Below are 18,288 nucleotides of genomic sequence, written 5' to 3' on the forward strand. Positions count from 1 at the left end.
AGTACTGAATTTAAATATAGGAGATATTGTAAAGCAAACACAGGGTATTACTTAACATTAAGAACAGAGCCCTCATATTCCTAATAACATAAATAGTGGGACCTTTCTTTGACTTTTGAGTAGTCTGTAAAATGAGCACACGGCGGGGCACCTGGGTGGCTCAGTCAGTTAAGCGTCTGACTTAAGCTCAGGTCATGATCTCATGAACTGTGAGTTTGAGCCCCGAGTTGGGCTCTGTGCTGACAGCTCAGGGCCTGGATCCCGCTTCGGATTCTGTGTCTCGTTCTCTCTCTGCCCCTCTCCTGCTTGCACTCTTTCTCTCAAAAATAAATAAACATTAAAAAAAAGTTTAAAAAAAAGAAAGAGTACACAGGTACAAGCTGCTTAACAGTGCCTGGCAATAGAAGGTGCTTAATAAATAGAAGCTAGCCCTCACCCACTTTGGTGCCCTCTACAGTAATTAGCATACATCAGCAGCTCAATTCGTGTTTATGATCAGAAAACAGCTCTGTTCCTGGAAGATGTGCCTGCCTCTGTTTTATACAAAATAAGGATCCAAACATTCTGCACTCCCTGAGCTCTACCACATGGGAGGAACTGCAAAAAGTGCTCAGCCTGGGATTGTTCACAAAAGGGAAAGACTTTACAAAGACAGTCAAGAGTACCCACACATAGAGCTATATTTACAAGTCCAAATGAAAATGTGGAGCACATTATCTTTTAAAAACTTTTAAAAACACAGTGACCTGATCCAGTTAAGCAAAAGTCTGCTGGAACACTTTTCAAAAGTCTGTCCAGCCTTAAAAATAAACAACGGAAGAAGTATTAAGAAGGCCTGAATTCCAACAATAAATGAAACTCCACTTAAAAATGGGTAAGCATCTGGGGCACCTGAGTGGCTCAGTCAGTTAAGTGTCCGACTTCAGCTCAGGTCATGATCTCATGGTTCGTGGGTTTGAGCTCGGCATCAGGCTCTGACAGTTCAGAACCTGCTTCAGATTCTCTGTCTCGCTCTCTCTCTGCCCCTCCCCTGCACGCACTCTCTCTCTCTCAAAAATAAATAAACTTTTTTAAAAAAATGATGAATCGTCTGACTCTTGATCTCAGGGTTCCTGGGATAGAACCCCACATTGGGCTCTGCACGACAGCCCAGAGACTGCTTGCGATTCTCTCACTGCAAAATGGTATGAGGCACCTGGGTGGCTCAGTCAGTTGAGCATCCGACTCCAGCTGAGGTCATGATCTCACGGCTCCTGAGTTTGAGCCCCGTGTCGGGCTCTGTGCTGACAGCTCAGAGCCTGGAGCCTGCTTCAGATTCTGTGTCTCCCTCTCTCTCTGCCCCTCTCCCACTCATGCTCTGTTTCCTTCAAAAATAAACATTAAAATTTTTTAAATAGATAAATAAAAATGGAAAAAAATGGCAAATTTTGTTATACACATTTCATCAAAATTTTAAAAAAGTTTTTGAAAGGGCATAAACACATTCCAAAGTACAATTTAAATATGGAGTGCATGACTATTCAATTTGCACAGAGACTGGGGCTAGATTACTGGATTCTACTACTAATTGACATAAGCCTCAAAATTTGGAAGTATCTACTTTAAAACCGTAATATACAAGAAAAAAATTACTGCCAAGAACCTTCAAACTGACAAGGGTAGGACTATACACAATGTAGACATTACCTGCAAAGAGTTAACAAGGTTAAAGAATTATGTGGTTCAACTGAAAACTGAAACTGATTACCTTGCATCTGAAGATGAAAAGGTTACACTGTCAGTGAAGAAAATCAATTTATCAATACTTCCCCACTATTCTTTATCTATTTATCACTTTTGTTTCTTTGTTTATTTCAGAGAGAGCGCGTGCACACAGAGGGAGAGGGAGAAAGAGAATCTTAAGCAGGCTCTGTGCTCAGCGTGGAGCCTGACACAGGCTCACGAGTCAAGAGTCAGACGCTCAACCGACTGAGCCACCCAGGCATTCATCCTCTTATTTATCTAACACTTAGAAATGAAAGCTGAAGAAAAAATTCTATAACCTCCATGTTCAATTTATAAGTTGCAGCCAAAGCAATGCTCTTAATCCTATAAATACAGTAAGTCAAATGAGCTTCTCCTTTAAAGTAAATCATACTCATTCCAATCATAATGACACTGCTCAAGACAAGAAGCTTACTATTACGGCACACAGAGTTCCATGATCTGATTGCAGTTATCCTACGGCTTCATCTAACTCATCTCTTACTATTGTTACAACACTGAGAATACTCTGCTATAAAGCTGAAGGCTCTGGCTCCCATTAGTCCTTCATTCATTCCTCAAATACCCAATGAGCATTTACTAAGTGCAAGACACTGTGCTGAACACTAGGAATCAACAAGGTAGATATGGTCAGAAATACATTTAGAACACATTTTCCTGCATTCTCTCTTTTCCACCAGGATTTTTAAATACCTTTAAAAAAAAATGACATTTTATGATTTCCCCAGAGACCCAAAACACAACTATTTATTTCTGAATTTAGGAGGCTAAGCCAACACATGAAAAAGGTGACATTTCATAATCTCCAGAAATGACAGTTTTAAAGGGCTTGGTGCACTCTCAAAAGGCATCCTGAACAAGTCCATCCTCTCTTTCTGGTCTAATTATTATTCTTTTCTTGCTTTCGTTTCAAATGTAACTCAGAAAAATTCCACAAACATTTACTTCCTTGTCTACGGTCATATAAATGAGAAAACCTAAACAACCTAACATAGCCCAGTGGAAGAGAACCCTGAGCTTTTCTGAGCGCTGCAGTAAAGCACCACAAAGGTCAGGCCACACTCACTTGGAATAGGTGTCTACGGCCTCATCCTTCTTCACTTCTGTCTCACCCTCTGCTTTTGTGCCTTTATTTGTTTCATCAAGCCAATCTGAGACATGTTTAAGAGCACATTCAACAGTAGACACCATATTCTGAACAGCTTCAAGTTCCTCTGGAGATGGATAGATTGTTGAATGTTTCACCATTACATGGCGATCATCATTGGCAAAAGATCTAATAGATCTCTGTCAGAAGAAGAAAGAAAACAATTACTTCAATACAAGGAATATTACCTGAAAAGTAGGATATGCAAATATTGAATATTTAAGTCAAATCATAGCATTAATTATCAAACTACTGTGAAACAATTAATGTTGAGACAATAAAAAAATTGCACAGGAATATGAAGAAAAACCTCATTCTACTAAACCACATCAGAAAATTAGAGATCCCAGGGCACCTGGGTGGCTCATTCGGTTAAGCATCTGACCTTAGCTCAGGTCATGATCTCACAGTTAGTGAGTTCAAGCCCCGAATTGGGCTCTCTGCTGTCAGGGCGAAGCCCACTTTGGGTTTTATGTCTCCCTCTCTCTCTGTCCATCCCCTACACCCTCTCTCACTCATGCCCTCAAAAATAAACATTAAAAAAAGAAAGAAAGAAAATTAGAGATCTTTCCTTCATGTTTTGGCTAAGATTCATCCAGGTTACTCTTGGTATAATGCACATTACCGTTTACCTCAAATCTAGTGTTTTGAATACCACTTCAAAAAAGGTCACCTGTATCACACATCATCTACGAGAAACAGATACTTCTTTTTTTTTTTTTAATTTTTTTTTCAACGTTTATTTATTTTTGGGACAGGGAGAGACAGAGCATGAACGGGGGAAGGTCAGAGAGAGAGGGAGACAGAGAATCGGAAACAGGCTCCAGGCTCTGAGCCATCAGCCCAGAGCCTGACGCGGGGCTCGAACTCCCGGACCGCGAGATCGTGACCTGGCTGAAGTCGGACGCTTAACCGACTGCGCCACCCAGGCGCCCCTTGAGAAACAGATACTTCTTAGCTTTGAGAAAGTATCTAGAAATGCATGATGGTGACTCATGATAACCAGTCATTCCTTTCCAAATTGCTGAGGACTTTGGCACCTTAAAAAATTGAGATTTCATAATACAGTAATAATATAAAATACAAAGTTAATGTGTCAACACTATAGAAAAACTATGGATCACATTAGAAATCTATTTACTATTTGGCATTGAAACCTCTGGTGCAAGGCCTTGATTTTTAAAATAGATTTGTAGGAAACATTCCAAACTCCAGAAGGGGGAAAATATATACTGCAAAAGAATCAACTTCCCAAAGTAATTTACAAATGTATTACATTCTCAATCAAAATCCCCTCAAGATAGATTTACTTAATACTCAACAAAAATCATTTTAAAGCTCCTTTGGGGGGGAAAAAAAATCAATGAAACCATCAAGAAATATTCTACAAAGATGGATGAGTGGTATAATTACATGAAAACAAAATATCAAAAATTTAAAAAGCAGTAATTGAAGTGACACGCTGGCCCAGAAATCAGTGGAGCAGATTAGAGCCTAGAAATAGAATGAATTTCATGAAAATTTAATAGACTATATCCTCCACACTCATGACTCACACTTCCAAAAACTTTTGAATACTTCCAAATTTACAAATACCATGAAGACACTTGTAACAGTACACTGCAAAATGAACAGGGATAAGACAGTTCAGTTTCCATAAAGCCCAAAGTATTCCATTTAAAGGGTGGCTATAGTGTCTTTATATGAACTTTTATGTGCTAGATGATAAATATTTTGTTGGGTTTTAAAAAAAAATTTTTTTTTAACATTTATTCATTTTTGAGAGTTAGAGAGAGAGAGCATGAGAGAGGGGGGCAGAGAGAGAGGGAGACACAGAATCCCAAGCAGGCTCCAGGCTCTGAGCCATCAGCACAGCGCCCAACACGGGGCTCGAACTCACGGGCTGCAAAATCATGACATGAGCTGAAGTCGGACGCTTAACCGACTGAGCTACCCAGGCGCCCTGATAAATATTTTGTTTTAAAGGCTACCACAAAATAAAAAATTCTCAATTCTTTATCAGTCCTGTCTCTTTTGTTTTGTTTTTGAGTATTAATGTTTAAAAATCATACTAATTTGGACACTAGTAAATACTATAGTATTACTGTCCCCTATAAAATGAAGCAAACTATAAAGGTAAATAATCCTTTGAAACCCTCAAATATAATAAAAGGATGAAAATCAATCACAAAGCTTTTTTTCTAGATAAAAACCATTTCTGTCCAGATTTTCTCCTTGCTCAAAGTTCACAACCAGTTTTCTAACTGGAGCCTTTTCCCTCAAAGAAATAAACTTTTTCATCATTTCTTGAGATTTACTCTCATATCCCTAAATGAGTAACAAGAAAACAAAACAGACCTATAACAAATTGGAGACGCTAAGTTGTTCTAGGGATAAATTATTAAATTATTTGATTTGCTCTTTAGACAAGAAGAAATTTACTAATTTTTTAGTTCTGGATGGCCGCAGGCCATGGGAGGTAGATGTTAACTTGGGATCTTCTCTGTTATTTAGTTGTAGGGTGAGTTACTAAATTACTTAGCTAAATTACTCAGTCCTCCATACTGGCTTCACCTTAACAAAATTACATATCGCTACATACCACAAACCTTTGGTGTTTCCCTCACAAATAACATAGACTGGCAATGTTAAATCCAAAATCTTAAATCCATGAGTCTACTGGATGTGACAGGACAAGCAGCATGAAACAATGATGAATGGAAGAATAAGAGGTAGGACAAAAAAAAGGAGGGGGCATCTTATTTACCCTAACAAGGTCCAAATGGATTTGTTTAAAGATTTATACATTTAAATTGGAAAAGAACTATGCAGAAACAGAAAGTTACCATTCAGATCTAAGATCTAAGAAGTAAAGCAATAGCACTGGAAAACACCTACCAACCAATTAAATTACTACACCAGAAAACCTAAATTTAAAATGAATAAACTAGGAAAGGAATTTTTTTTTTATTAACTATGACAAATAATATTAAGAAACATATAAATTGTAAAAATATCAAGACTATAATAAATAAATGAGCTAAAGAGGCAAATATTTCATATTCGAGAAAACATCAAGTCCCAGTGTCCTTTCTTACATCTCAACTAAAACTAAATGACAGAGAAAATCCCAAGTTAACATTTGCCCCACCATCCAGAACTAAAATATTTGGAGAATTTCTTCTCTAAAGAGGAAATCAACTAAGTTATAATCCCTAGAACAAATTTTTAAAAAATTAACACTTAAAAAAATACCATCAGGCTTGCTAAACAACATATTTCAAACATACTGATGATTAATATTTTTGTGCTTTTTCTCCCACTTATAACATCTTTTTTAAGCCTTTTCTCACTTATACTTAGGGAAAAAATTCACACAACATCCTCCAGAACCAAAATACTAGAGGAAAAAATTCAACACATTTTACCAGTTAATACACTAGGCACCAAAGGTTACGATCTCATTTAACATCTCATTTGAGTATGAACTTCCCACAAAAAGCAAGGTTTCTTGAGAGAAGATTCAGTGCCCCCAATACACTCAAAACTTGATCCTGTTACTTTGAAAGCATGTGGGAAAAGGTGACTTTTTGAGTTCAATACTCAAACTTCATAAACTCCTACACCATTCACATCACTCATTAAAGGACTGGTTCAAGATTTTTAATTTCCACTGGAAAAAACTAAACTTCAGAGAAAAGACTAGTGAAAAATTACATAATTTCAAGTTCAAGGTCACCTAAGCCATCCTTCTATCAGTTTGCTAACACCAGTTTTATTAGAAAATATTATTTATGAGTATTTAATAATTTATGGCCTGAAGGCTCATGGGGCTCCATCTTGTGGTTTAAAGGGTTCATAATAAATCTGAACTCATTGGCTTTGCTTAAATAGTGGAGTGCCATCTTTGTCTGATGCACGAGAGCCAAAATGTAACACCATTGTTTTTTACTTGCCCTCGTTATTAACATTTCCGATTTTAAACTAATTGGAATTTATTAGAACTAAATTAAGGAAACATGAATAATACCTACCATGGTTTCCTATAGTGTTTTAGCTTCTTTTTCCAGTCCTTTCCCCACTTTCTTGTCGTCTTCACTAGACACTGTTTTGTGTGACAGTACCTCCTCATAAGCCTGAGTCCCCTGACAGCTCAGAGACAATATGGCAAAGGTGTTTGAAGACTTATTCTCTGGAATACACCTGCAAGACAAAAAGAAAAACAACTTTTCAAAAATGCTTATTTACAAGCAGTTTCATATCTGAATGTGGAGCTTATAAACATGCGTATTGACTAAAAAGAAATCATCTTTATAGAGGAAAATGACCTCATTTCAAACAAAAGCTAAATGTATCTTCTGAAGGCCTGGGGCCTAGAGCCTAAGTGATATGGCCAAAAAAGTAACCCCCCTGGTAGCCACAGTGTGGCAGCTGGCTGACTCATACTCAGTGAGATAAATACATTAACAGACACAGATTCAGTAAAGAAGTGTTACCTGAAGGGTGGCTCAGTCGGTTGAGTGTCCGACTCAGCTCAGGTCATGATCTCAGGGTTCATGAAATTGAGCCCCAGGTTGGGCTCTGTGCTGACAGCACAGAACCTGCTTGGGATTTTCTCTCTCTCCCACTCTCTCTGCCTGGCCCAGGCTCGCTCTCTTTCTCTCTCTCAAAGTAAGTAAACTTAAAAAAAAATTTTTTTAAATAATAATAAAATTAAAAATTTTTTAGAATAAAAAATAAAGAAGTACTACCTGAAAAAGTACTACCACTACTGGTGGCAACAATGTTGCAATTGATCATAAGACTTTCAATTAGAGATTGGCATTAGCCACAGGGCGCCTGGGTGGCTCAGTCAGTTGAGCGCCCGACTTCAGCTAAGGTCATGATCTTGTTCTAGTTCATGGGTTCGAGCCTTGTGTCTGGGCTCTGAGCTGACAGCTCAGAGTCTGGAGCCTGATGTGGAGTCTGTATTTCCTTCTCACTCTGCCCTACCCCCACTCATGCTCTGTCCCTGTCTCTTAAAAAAAATAAAATTTTTTAAAAAATTAAAAAAAAAAAAGAAATTAGCATTAGCCAGACCTACTCAAAAAGTAGATAATCTACCTGAAAATATAATACCACCATTAATTGAAACCATGAAGCTTTTCCATTTGATATTGCCATCAGACAGTACATGTTGGCACAATGTTTCTTCTTTAATCATTTTTAGGCCTAAAATTCAGAATGCTTTTTTGGCTCTGTTCCCCTAACTCCTGAGAGACCCTGCTCCCAGATTTTAGCCTATATGTGCTATTATGCCAAATTCCTCAATATTCACTAGATCCTGACTTCATTACCCATGGATGACTGTAGTCAAAATCCCACCGTATATTTCTGCCCAGAGACTTAATTACTATTACCCCTTTATTCCATCTTTATGAGATTTTATTCCAGATAAGGTAAAAGTAAACTCTTCTGAGCACTGATGAAATCCTTATAAATTATAAGCCAAGATGTTTAAAAAAAAAACAAAACAGAGTAACTATCAAAACAGAACACATGATTACCTACGTGGATATCAGGGATATCAGAAATTATTTACACACCACAAAATAAACACAAAAGATAGCTTCCTCTTCATCTCAATATCTTTCCTTTAAATTTCCTTTAAATAAGGAACTTCCCCCACCCCATACTTTTGCCTATAACAGTTTCCGAATACTATCAGTTGTTCTCTTAAAGAAAAACAAATCCTTTTTGAATTTTTGGGACTAGGAAAATTATAGGTGTAACATAACACTCCCCAATACTGCACATTAAAAAACAAACCCACAATTTTAGTCAAATGATACTCAGCTGTGACCTACATGCAAAACTATTCATATCCTGTAACCAACTTCCCTGACTCCACAAAATCCACCTGAAATAAGCTGAAGCTTGATTTAAAAAAAAAAAACAAAAACAAAAGATTATGTAACTGAACTCATCAATGGGGTTTACTTTATCACACATAACACACAAAGGAGAGAACACACACATGCTACAATTCTTAGGGTCTTTTCATACAAAAAAGTTAAGAAACATGATCCCATGGTAAGATATGTCTCAAAGATCCTTTTGTATACAGATCATACTACACAAGTTAAGTCTGGCCATTTCCCATTCCCAACCCTACTCCACCATTCTAGCAGATTCAACCATTTAGTATTTAGCTGTGAATCCAGCAGCCAAAAAAGATTGCTATGTGTTCAGCTGAGAACTGATAGCAAAGTTCACGTGCTTCACTCTAAAAAAGTAAGGCCAAAAATTCAACCATATTAAGATGGTAGACTGAAAGCAGGGAAGAATGCTGAGAAAAAGCTGGGGCGCCTGGGTGGCTCAGTCGGTTAAGCGTCCAACTTCAACTCAGGTCACGATCTCACAGTGCGTGGGTCGGAGCCCCACATGGGGCTCTGTGCTGACAGCTTGGAGCCTGGAGCCTGCTTCGGATTCTGTGTCTCCCTCTCTCTCTGCCCCTTCCCCACTCACACTTACTCTCTCTCCCTCTCTCTCAAAAATAAACATTAAAAAAATTAATTGTTTGGGCGCCTGGGTGGCTCAGTCAGTTAAGTGTCCAACTTCTGCTCAGGTCACGATCTCATGGTTCGGGGATTTGGGCCCCACATTGGGCTCTGTGCTGACAGCTCAGAGCCTGGAGACTACATTGGATTCTAGCTCTCCTTCTCTCTCTCTGTCTCTCCCCTGCTTGTGCTCGCTCGCTCTGTCTCTCTCTCTCTCTAAAAAATAAACATTAAAAAGAAAGGTGATGTTAGTGGAGAAACTGTGGATCACCAGTGTCAAAATACAGCATTCCTCAGTCATTTAGCACAGAGAGTAACCACCCTATGCATGCATCAAGCAGCTGGAGGAACTTCAGGACTTATAGCACAGTTCAACAATCCATGATAAAAGCAACGTTCTGCTGGTGCTGTAAAAGCAACTTAGAAATCGTCTGGCCCAACGCCACCCACCCCTCAGCTTACAAAAGAACTATAGATATTAAGGGCCATACAACTAATCAAGGACAAAGGCCTCCTGGTCCCAAACCAAACTCAGAGTCAAGAGTTTTTCTTAAAACAAAACAAAACAAACAAACAAAAACAATTAACAGCAGATAAAATTCTGGCCTTGAAATAAAAAAAACTCAACTTTGCCACTTAATAGCTAAGTGACTTTAGAAAGTTACATGACTCAGAAAATAATTTCATTTCTTTGGGTCTCAGTTTCTTTTATCTATGAAATGAACTGCTACTAATTAATAAGGTAACATTTATGTAACTCATATTCTGTACCAGGCACTGTTCAAAGAGCTTTTCATATATTAACTCATTTAATCCTCACAACAATTTCAATTACTATCTCCATTTAACACATAAGGAAACTATAGAGCATAAAGAGGTAATATAACCTAATTGAAAACACAAAGCAAAAGTACACAGTAAAGCCAATTTAAACCTAGACAATCTTCAATAATATTTTCACTCTAAAGGCACTTACACTTATGTTAGGGGCTAAACTTTAGCAATCTCAAAAAAATCTGTCTATGTGAATTACCAAGTCTATATAGCACACAGGCTTTTGAGCCAAATGGGCCTAGACTAAAGCACCTGATTTGCCATGTCACTTCTCTGAGCCAGAGGTTTTCCACATGTGCAGTGGGGGAAATAGGATTTACCTCAAACTAAATGAAAAATACCTAAGAGTATTTGCCAAACAGTACACGCTCAATAAATGGCTTTAGGAGGGAGGGGGAAAAAAGCCCTCAAATATCAAAGCCCTCATTGTGTTAACACATGAGTTATGTATACATTTAAAAACAGAGCATAGAAAAATATTAGGTGTGCTCTACTTATTAAATAAGAGCAGCTTTATGCAGCAGGTGGAATGTATATGTATAAGCACGTGCATGTGTTTCACTTTTTTAATCAAGCACTGCTTTTTCTTTTCTTTTTTTAATAGAGAAGGACAGTTAATATTCTTTTTGTTTAATGTCTGTCTGTTTTGAGAGAGAGAGAGACAGAGAGAGACAGAGAGAGAGAGAGACAGGTAGAGGCAGATACAGGAGAGACAGAATCCCAAGCACATTCCATGCTGTCAGTGCACAGCCTGACACAGGGCTCAATCCCACAAACCGTGAGATCATGACCTGAGCCAAAATCAAGAGTCAGATGCTTAAACTAAATGAGACCCCCCAGGTGCCCCAGCTACTGGGGATTCGAGCACTGCTTTTTCAAACAGTGGATTTTTTTCAGAGTTTCAGGTTTATAGAAAAATTGGGTGAAAAATAGAGAAAATCCTATGTACCCCTTCTCCATACCACACACATACAGTTTCCCTTATTATTAACATCTTACATCAGTGTGATACATTTGTTACAACTGCTGAACAACCAATGTTTATGCAACACTATTAAAGTCCATAATTTACATTAGGGTTCTCTTTGTGTTGTACATTCTAGTTTTGACAAATGTATAATGACATGCATCCACCATTACAGAATCATACAGAACAGCTTCACTGCCCTAAAAATCCCATGTCCCACCTATTCAAACCCTCCTTCTTCCAAATGTCATATAGTTAAAATCATACAGTATGTAGTCTTTTCAGATTGGCCTTTTTCATTTAGCAATATGCATTTAAGATTCCTCCATGAGTTGACATTTCTTTTTATCACTGAATAATATTCCAGTGTCCGGATGGACCACAGTTTTTTATCCATTCACCTACTTTAGGACATCTCGGTTGCTTCCAAGTTTTAGCAATTATGAACAAAGATGCTATAAACATTCTATGCAGATTTTTGTGTAGACACAGGTTTTCAACCCATTTGGGTAAATACCAAGGAGAACGATTATGGGATCATATGGCAAGACAATGTTTAATTTAGCTTTGTGAGAAACTTCCAGACTCTCTTTCATCCAACACAGTCGTACCATTTTACATCCCCACCAGCAGTAAATGAGTCCCTGCTGCTCCACATCCTCATCAGCATTTGGTGTTGTCAAAGTTTGGGACTTGAGCCCTTCTAATAGGTGTGCAGTGGTATCTCACTGTTGCTTAATTTGAAATTCCCTGATGACACAGGATGTTGAGTATCTTTTCATATGCTTATTTGCCATCTGTACATCTTTGGTAAGGTGGCCTGTTCAAATCTTCTACCCATTCTTTTTTTTTAATTGGGTTGTCTGTTTTCTTGGTCTTTAGTTTTAAGAGTTCTTTTCATTCTCTTAATACTCTCTCGTTGAGCAGAAGTTTTTAATTTTAATGAAGTCCAACTCATCAACTTTTTCTTTCATGAATTACACTCTTGGTGGTGATGGTACATCTTTTGTAACTGACCTTGAAAGGTAAAAGGCTTTGGGGCACCTGGGTGGTTCAGTCAGTTAAGAGTCCCACTCAGGCCTCAGAGGCTCAGGTCATGATTTCACAGTCATGAGACCGAGCCCTGCATCAGGCTCCATGCTCTGCTCTCTCTCTCAAAAATAAATACACTTAAAAAAAAAAGAAGAAGAAGAAGAAGGATGGGGCACCTGGGGGGCTCAGCTGGCTAAGAGTCCAACTCTTGATTTAGGCTCAGGTCATGATTTCATTCATGAGACTAAGCCCCATGTCAAGCTAAGAGCAGAGCATAGGGCCTGGTTGGGATTCTCTCTCCTCCCCCTTCTCTCTCTGCCCCTCTGTCCCTCTCAAAAATAAACAAACTTAAAAGAAAGGAAAAGGATAGGGCACCTGGGTAGCTCAGTTGGTTATATGTCCAACTCTTGATTTCAGCTCAAGCCATGATCTCACCGTTTGTGGGTTCGAGCTCTGAACGGGGCTCTGTGCTGACAGTGCGGTTCTCTCTCTCTCTCTCTCTCTCTACCTTTCTTTCTGCCCCTCCTCTGCTCACCCATGTGCTCACTCTCTCCCTCTCTCTCAAAATAAATAAATTGTAAAAAAAAAAAAAAAAAAAAAAAAAAAGAAAAAAAAAGATGGGTAAGGTAAAATTAGAAAAAGACCTCACTGATATGCCAAGATCACTTTAAGATAATGAGATTCACAAGCAAATACATATGTACTAATTAACTGTCTATTCTGTACCCAGCACCATGCTTGGGAATACAACAGGGTATGAATCAACTCAGACACACAAAGAGCAAATACTCCTCCCCCAAATACCTTCAAATAAACTTTCTCTACATGGTGGCACTGAGTTTATATATAATACTCACACAAAAAGAACACTGAATTTCAGGAGTGCCTGGGCGGCTCAGTTAGTTAAGCATCTGACTTCAGCTCACATCACGATCTCACAGTTCATGAGTTCAAGCCCTGCATCAGTCTGTTTGCTCTCAGCATGAAGCCTGCTTTGGATTCTTGTCCCCCTCACACTCTGCCCCTTCCCCACACACATTTTCTCTCTCTCTCTCTCTCTCTCTCTCTCTCTCTGTCACACACTCACACACACACACACACACATACACACACACACACACACAAATAAAAATAACACTGAATTTCACAATGTTCCTCTGGAAATTCTCTTTTATTTTCTACATAAAAAAGGTACATAAGGAAAAACCAAAAAACCTACAAATTACATATACCTAGTCCAAAAATCTAGCTTTTCATCCTTACCCAAAATACCTAGAATGATGGAAAAGCTCAATCCCACCATGTCATTTGAAGCCTTGCAACACTGGGCTCAGGTCAAAAGGTCCTTTATCAACTAACAGGGTTTGTTTTTTAAGATTTTATTTATTTTTAAAGTTTATTTATTTTGAGAGAGAGAGAATCCCAAGCAGGTGCCATGAAATCAGCACAGAGCCCAATGTGGGGCTCAAACTCACAAACCATGAGATCATGACCCAAGCCAAAACCAAGAGCCAGACGTTCAAGTGACTGAGCCAGCCAGGCACTCATTCCCAATTAACAGTTTAAACAAGAGTGGTACCCATGGCTACAATCCTAACATAGAATGGGCTGTAGGAGGGGCGCCTGGGTGGCTCAGTCGGTTGGGCGTCCAAATTCGGCTCAGGTCATGATCTCACGGTCTGGGAGTTCAAGCCCCGTGTCGGGCTCTGTGCTAACAGATCAGAACCTGGAGCCTGCTTCGGATTCTGTGTCTCCCTCTGTCTCTGCTCTTCTCCCGCTTGTGCTCTGTCTCTCTCAAAAATAAACAAAAAAAAAAAAGAAAAAGAAAAAAGAATGGGCTGTAGGAGCTAGCTACATTGAACCAGTACACTTTCTGAATACTTACTGTCCCTGAGCAAGATGAAAAAGATGTTAGCAAGTAACCAGAGTGGTAACAGGAAAACATCTCCTCACTGAAACAGACACCAGTCCTTTCCAATCCTTGACAGAACAGTTACATTACAGAACTGTAGCCACCCAGTTAGATGGCTTGTTTGGTGAAAGAACCAATAGTTTAACGCATCTCAGCAAGTCTTTATTGAGCACCTATAATATGCCAGCCAATATTCTAGGCTCTTAGGATGTAGCAGTGAACAAGACAGACAAAAATCCCTACCTTTGTTATTTAAGAGCAGAGAGGGAAAAACAACATAGCCATAAGTACAAAACTAAGTAAATTAAACAGTATGTTAGAAGGTGTGAAGTACTATGAAAAAGAAAGAAGGGGGCAGTGCAAGTGCATTAAGGCAGTATACGAGGGGAAATGCAACCTTGCAGATGGTCAGCCCTTACTGAGGAGACACCTGAGCAAAGAATTGACGAAGTAAGGGAGTCAGCCAAGCACACATGTATGGAATGAGCATTCCTGGCAGGGAAAGGAAGAATGTGCCTGGTGAGGTGGAGAACTAGGAGCCCAAAGTCAGCGGAGGGCTAGAGAAGGATAAGTAGAGGGAGAAAAGGGTAGCAAGGACAGAGCGGTAAGAGTGAGGACCAGATCACTTAGGACAGAGGATGACAAATGTTTTCTTTAAAGGACTAGATATTAAATAGTTTAGGCTTTTCAAGCCGTAAGGTCCTTACCACTCAATTCTTCCTTTGCAGTGCAAATATAGCCACAGATAAGATGTGAACAAATGAGAGTGGCTGTGTTCCAATAAAACTTTATTTACAGGCACAGATATCTTGATTTCATATGATGTTCACCTCACAAATATCAATTTTTTTTTTATTTTTTAAGGATTTAAAAATATAAAAACCATTTTAGCTTGCAGGTCATACAAAAACAGGCAGTAGGCCAAATTTGGTCCGTGAGCGATAGTCTGTCAGCTCCTGAAACAGGGGGTCCTTCTAGTTACTTTAAAGACTGTGGCTTTCACTATGAGATGGGGAACCCTTACAGGGTTTTGAGCAGAGAAGTGATAATTATCAGACTCATATTTTTATTTTTTTTTAATGTTTCTTTTGAGAGAGAAAGTGCGTGCTTGCACAAGCAGGGGAGGGGCACAGAGGTGGAGAAGAGGGAGAGAATCCCAAGCAGATCCCACACTGTCAGCACAAAGCCCGACACAGGGCTCTATCTCATGAACCTAGAGATCATGACCTGAGCCGAAATCTAAGAGTTGAGACGCTTAACCGACTGCGCCACCCAGGCGCCCCGCCAAGTGCCCCTTTTAAAAGATCACTGTGACTGCCATGTGGAAACACATAATAGAGAGGACAAGGGTGGAAGAATGGAAACCACTGGGAAGTTAGTGATCAGATTATGTGTATGTTCTGAAAGGAAAGATGACAGGACTTAGCAAAATGGATGTGCGAGTGTGAGGGAACTGGAAGCATCAGGACCAACATCAAGGTTTTTGGCCTGAGCAGATGAGTTAGGAAAGGTGCAAGAAGAGCAAGTTTTGGGATTAAGATCAGGAATTCAGCTTTGTACATGCTGAATCCCAGACACTGATCAGATATTTTAAGTAGTCAACTGGGTATCAACTTAGAGTTTAGAAGAGAGGCCTGAATCAAGATATAAATTTGGTAATTTTCAGGATAAAGGCAGAATGTAAAGCCACAAGACCACCAAGAGAGTAAGTATACTAATGAATGGGAGAGAGCAGAAGGAAAGAGGCACAACTACAGTCAGAGAAGAAGTGGCCTGATAGGAGGTAAATAAAGTAGGACTGTGCTATCCTGGGGGTGCCTGGCTGGATCAGTTGGTAAAGCAAGCAACTCTAAATCTCAGGGTCGTGAGTCTGGTCCCCACATTGGGTACAGAGATTACTTAAAATATAAATAAACAAACAAACTTAAAAAAAAAAAAACAAAAACCTGTGCTGTTCTGAAAGCCAAGTAAGGAAAACTTGTAAGACAAGCACTTTGAATTAAAAACAGGAAAAGGGACAGAGCATGAAAATGGAAATCCTGAGTTCTGCTCCTTGCTTTACTACAAAGGATGCTTCTAACTCAAAGATACCTGTATTCTCAAGTCCCATATACTACAGTATCAAGTTTTGCCGTGTTTTACCATTTATAGGAACTTATCCTCTCCTACACTATTCTCTCTCCACTCCAGCCCTTCTTTATGGGAAAGTTTACCTAGAAAATATCACTCTCCCCTCCAAAACCTTCAATGACTAATCATTACCCAAGCAACCGGCATTCTATTCATCCACTCTGTGTGGCACCAAGGTCCTCCATAATACAACACTAATGTAATTCATTCCGTCCTTTCTCTCACCACTGCAGTTCCAGCCATGAGAATAATGACCCTTCCCCCAAACACCTTGCAATGTGCTAGCGCTAAGCTTTAAGTTAAACGTTTCCCTTATGTGGACTGCAACCTCTACTCCACCATGAATTTGTCATTGTTCTATTTATTCATCAACTGTCCCATCTCAAATATAGCCCTCCATGAAGCTTTATCCAGTGCTTGAGTTGAATATAATTCCTTCTTTCTTTGAGCCATCCAGCATTTTTTCAACTTCCTAATACTCAGCTTCAGTTATTTTTATCACAAGCTCCTGAATGAAATAACTTACCTTTATCTCCATAGCACCTAGTACAATGACCTGCACTCAAGAGAGGCTCAATAAAGATGTGAATTCAACCCCAGATTTATCTTTCCTTAGGGAGCACCTAACTGAAGAATCCAAGAAGTTTCCATCTGAAAGGTCACCATCTCTTCCCTTATCTCCATGGGAGATCATCATCTCAGTCATCATCACAGTGACTTACAGGGAATTTCTGACTCTTCCTCCATAAGGACAAATTCTATTATTTACTTGACTTATTTCACCCATCTTGGATTAATTCCCCAAACCCTCTCCCATTCCTTCAGGACTTTACTACTTAGCTCACTGACACACAATCAACCTCTACTCCTGGCATAATTCTTAGCAATTTCAATAACCACACAGATGATCCTTCTAAAATTCTGGACTCTCCATTCCTTGTTTTCTTTCCTTGCATGTTTTCATCTTCTTTCCTACTTCAGACAACCACTCTCCACCAACGCCGGGAATCCCCTAACCCTACCACCTTTCACGATCCCTCACCCTTTTCATGCCCTCACTTCTATCCTTATCCAACTGAAATGACACAATCCATTATGTGTCACTCATTTACATCAGCAACTCCCTTTGTTATCCTCTCCCGGCAAAACTCCAACTCTGCTTAAATCCAACTCTCCAGGTTACGACAAACGGGTATGACTAGGGAGGAGAAAAAAACAACAACAACACACAATTGTGTTTATTGGTTGTTTTCTAAATTCATGATCAATCCTCAAAAGGCCCAATAATCAACAGTTCTCAAACAGTGATGGTACTGCAACCCTGTGGGATTTGAAAATGTGAGGTAGAGTTTCCTGGTTTTCACAATGACTAGGTGAGTAATCCCAACATTGGGTATCCTGGAATGCTAACCATCCTGCAATGTCCAAGAAGCCCCATTGAAAAAAATAAAACTCATTCACTTTATTACTGATTATTTCCAATCTTCTCTTCTCTTTTCAAATGCCTGTACCTCCCTCCCATATCCTCACACGACTGCTCATCCTGCTTTCTACTTCATGCAAAATACCAACCTTGCTGCATCTTTTCCCATATATTGTTCTTCCTTGTTACTATGAATGAACTGTTCCTATTCCTATTTAATGGAGAGCTCTCAACTCAAACCCTCCTACAACCCATCCCCTTTTGCCTACTCAAGAATATAGCTCCAGTAATCACTCCCTCTGTTCTCTGTCTCGCATAACTTTCCTTGATCTCTAGCTCCCCACACCCAATTCTCTGCCCCTTTTAAAGCAGAATTCTCTGGGGGCGCCTGGGTGGCGCAGTCGGTTAAGCGTCTGACTTCAACCAGGTCACGATCTCGCGGTCCGTGAGTTCGAGCCCCACGTCGGGCTCTGGGCTGATGGCTCAGAGCCTGGAGCCTGTTTCCCATTCTGTGTCTCCCTCTCTCTCTGCCCCTCCCCC

General features: G+C 39.4%; 1 protein-coding gene across 10 annotated transcripts in view; it reads right to left on the bottom strand.

Annotated features, from left to right (window-relative positions):
• The window catches only part of STRBP (spermatid perinuclear RNA binding protein), a 153,607-nt gene that overhangs the window by 66,852 nt on the left and 68,467 nt on the right, over positions 1–18,288 (bottom strand). For 9 of the 10 annotated variants that reach the window (XR_005792692.1, XR_005792691.1, XM_040482252.1 and 6 more), the window contains exons 2-3: positions 6,946–7,114; positions 2,831–3,051 (exon numbers count right to left, since the gene is read on the bottom strand). Coding sequence is in view for 7 of the 10 variants with exons in the window: in XM_040482252.1 (XP_040338186.1) it covers positions 2,831–3,051; positions 6,946–6,948 (224 nt within the window). In the remaining 3 variants the exon portion in view is untranslated. Of the gene's footprint in view, positions 1–2,830; positions 3,052–6,945; positions 7,115–18,288 lie in introns of those variants that run through there. The other variant, XM_040482251.1, reaches the window with a different exon arrangement.

This window comes from Herpailurus yagouaroundi, unplaced genomic scaffold, assembly GCF_014898765.1.
Source record: "Herpailurus yagouaroundi ecotype Mexico unplaced genomic scaffold, PumYag 160, whole genome shotgun sequence".
Taxonomy (NCBI): domain Eukaryota; kingdom Metazoa; phylum Chordata; class Mammalia; order Carnivora; family Felidae; genus Herpailurus; species Herpailurus yagouaroundi.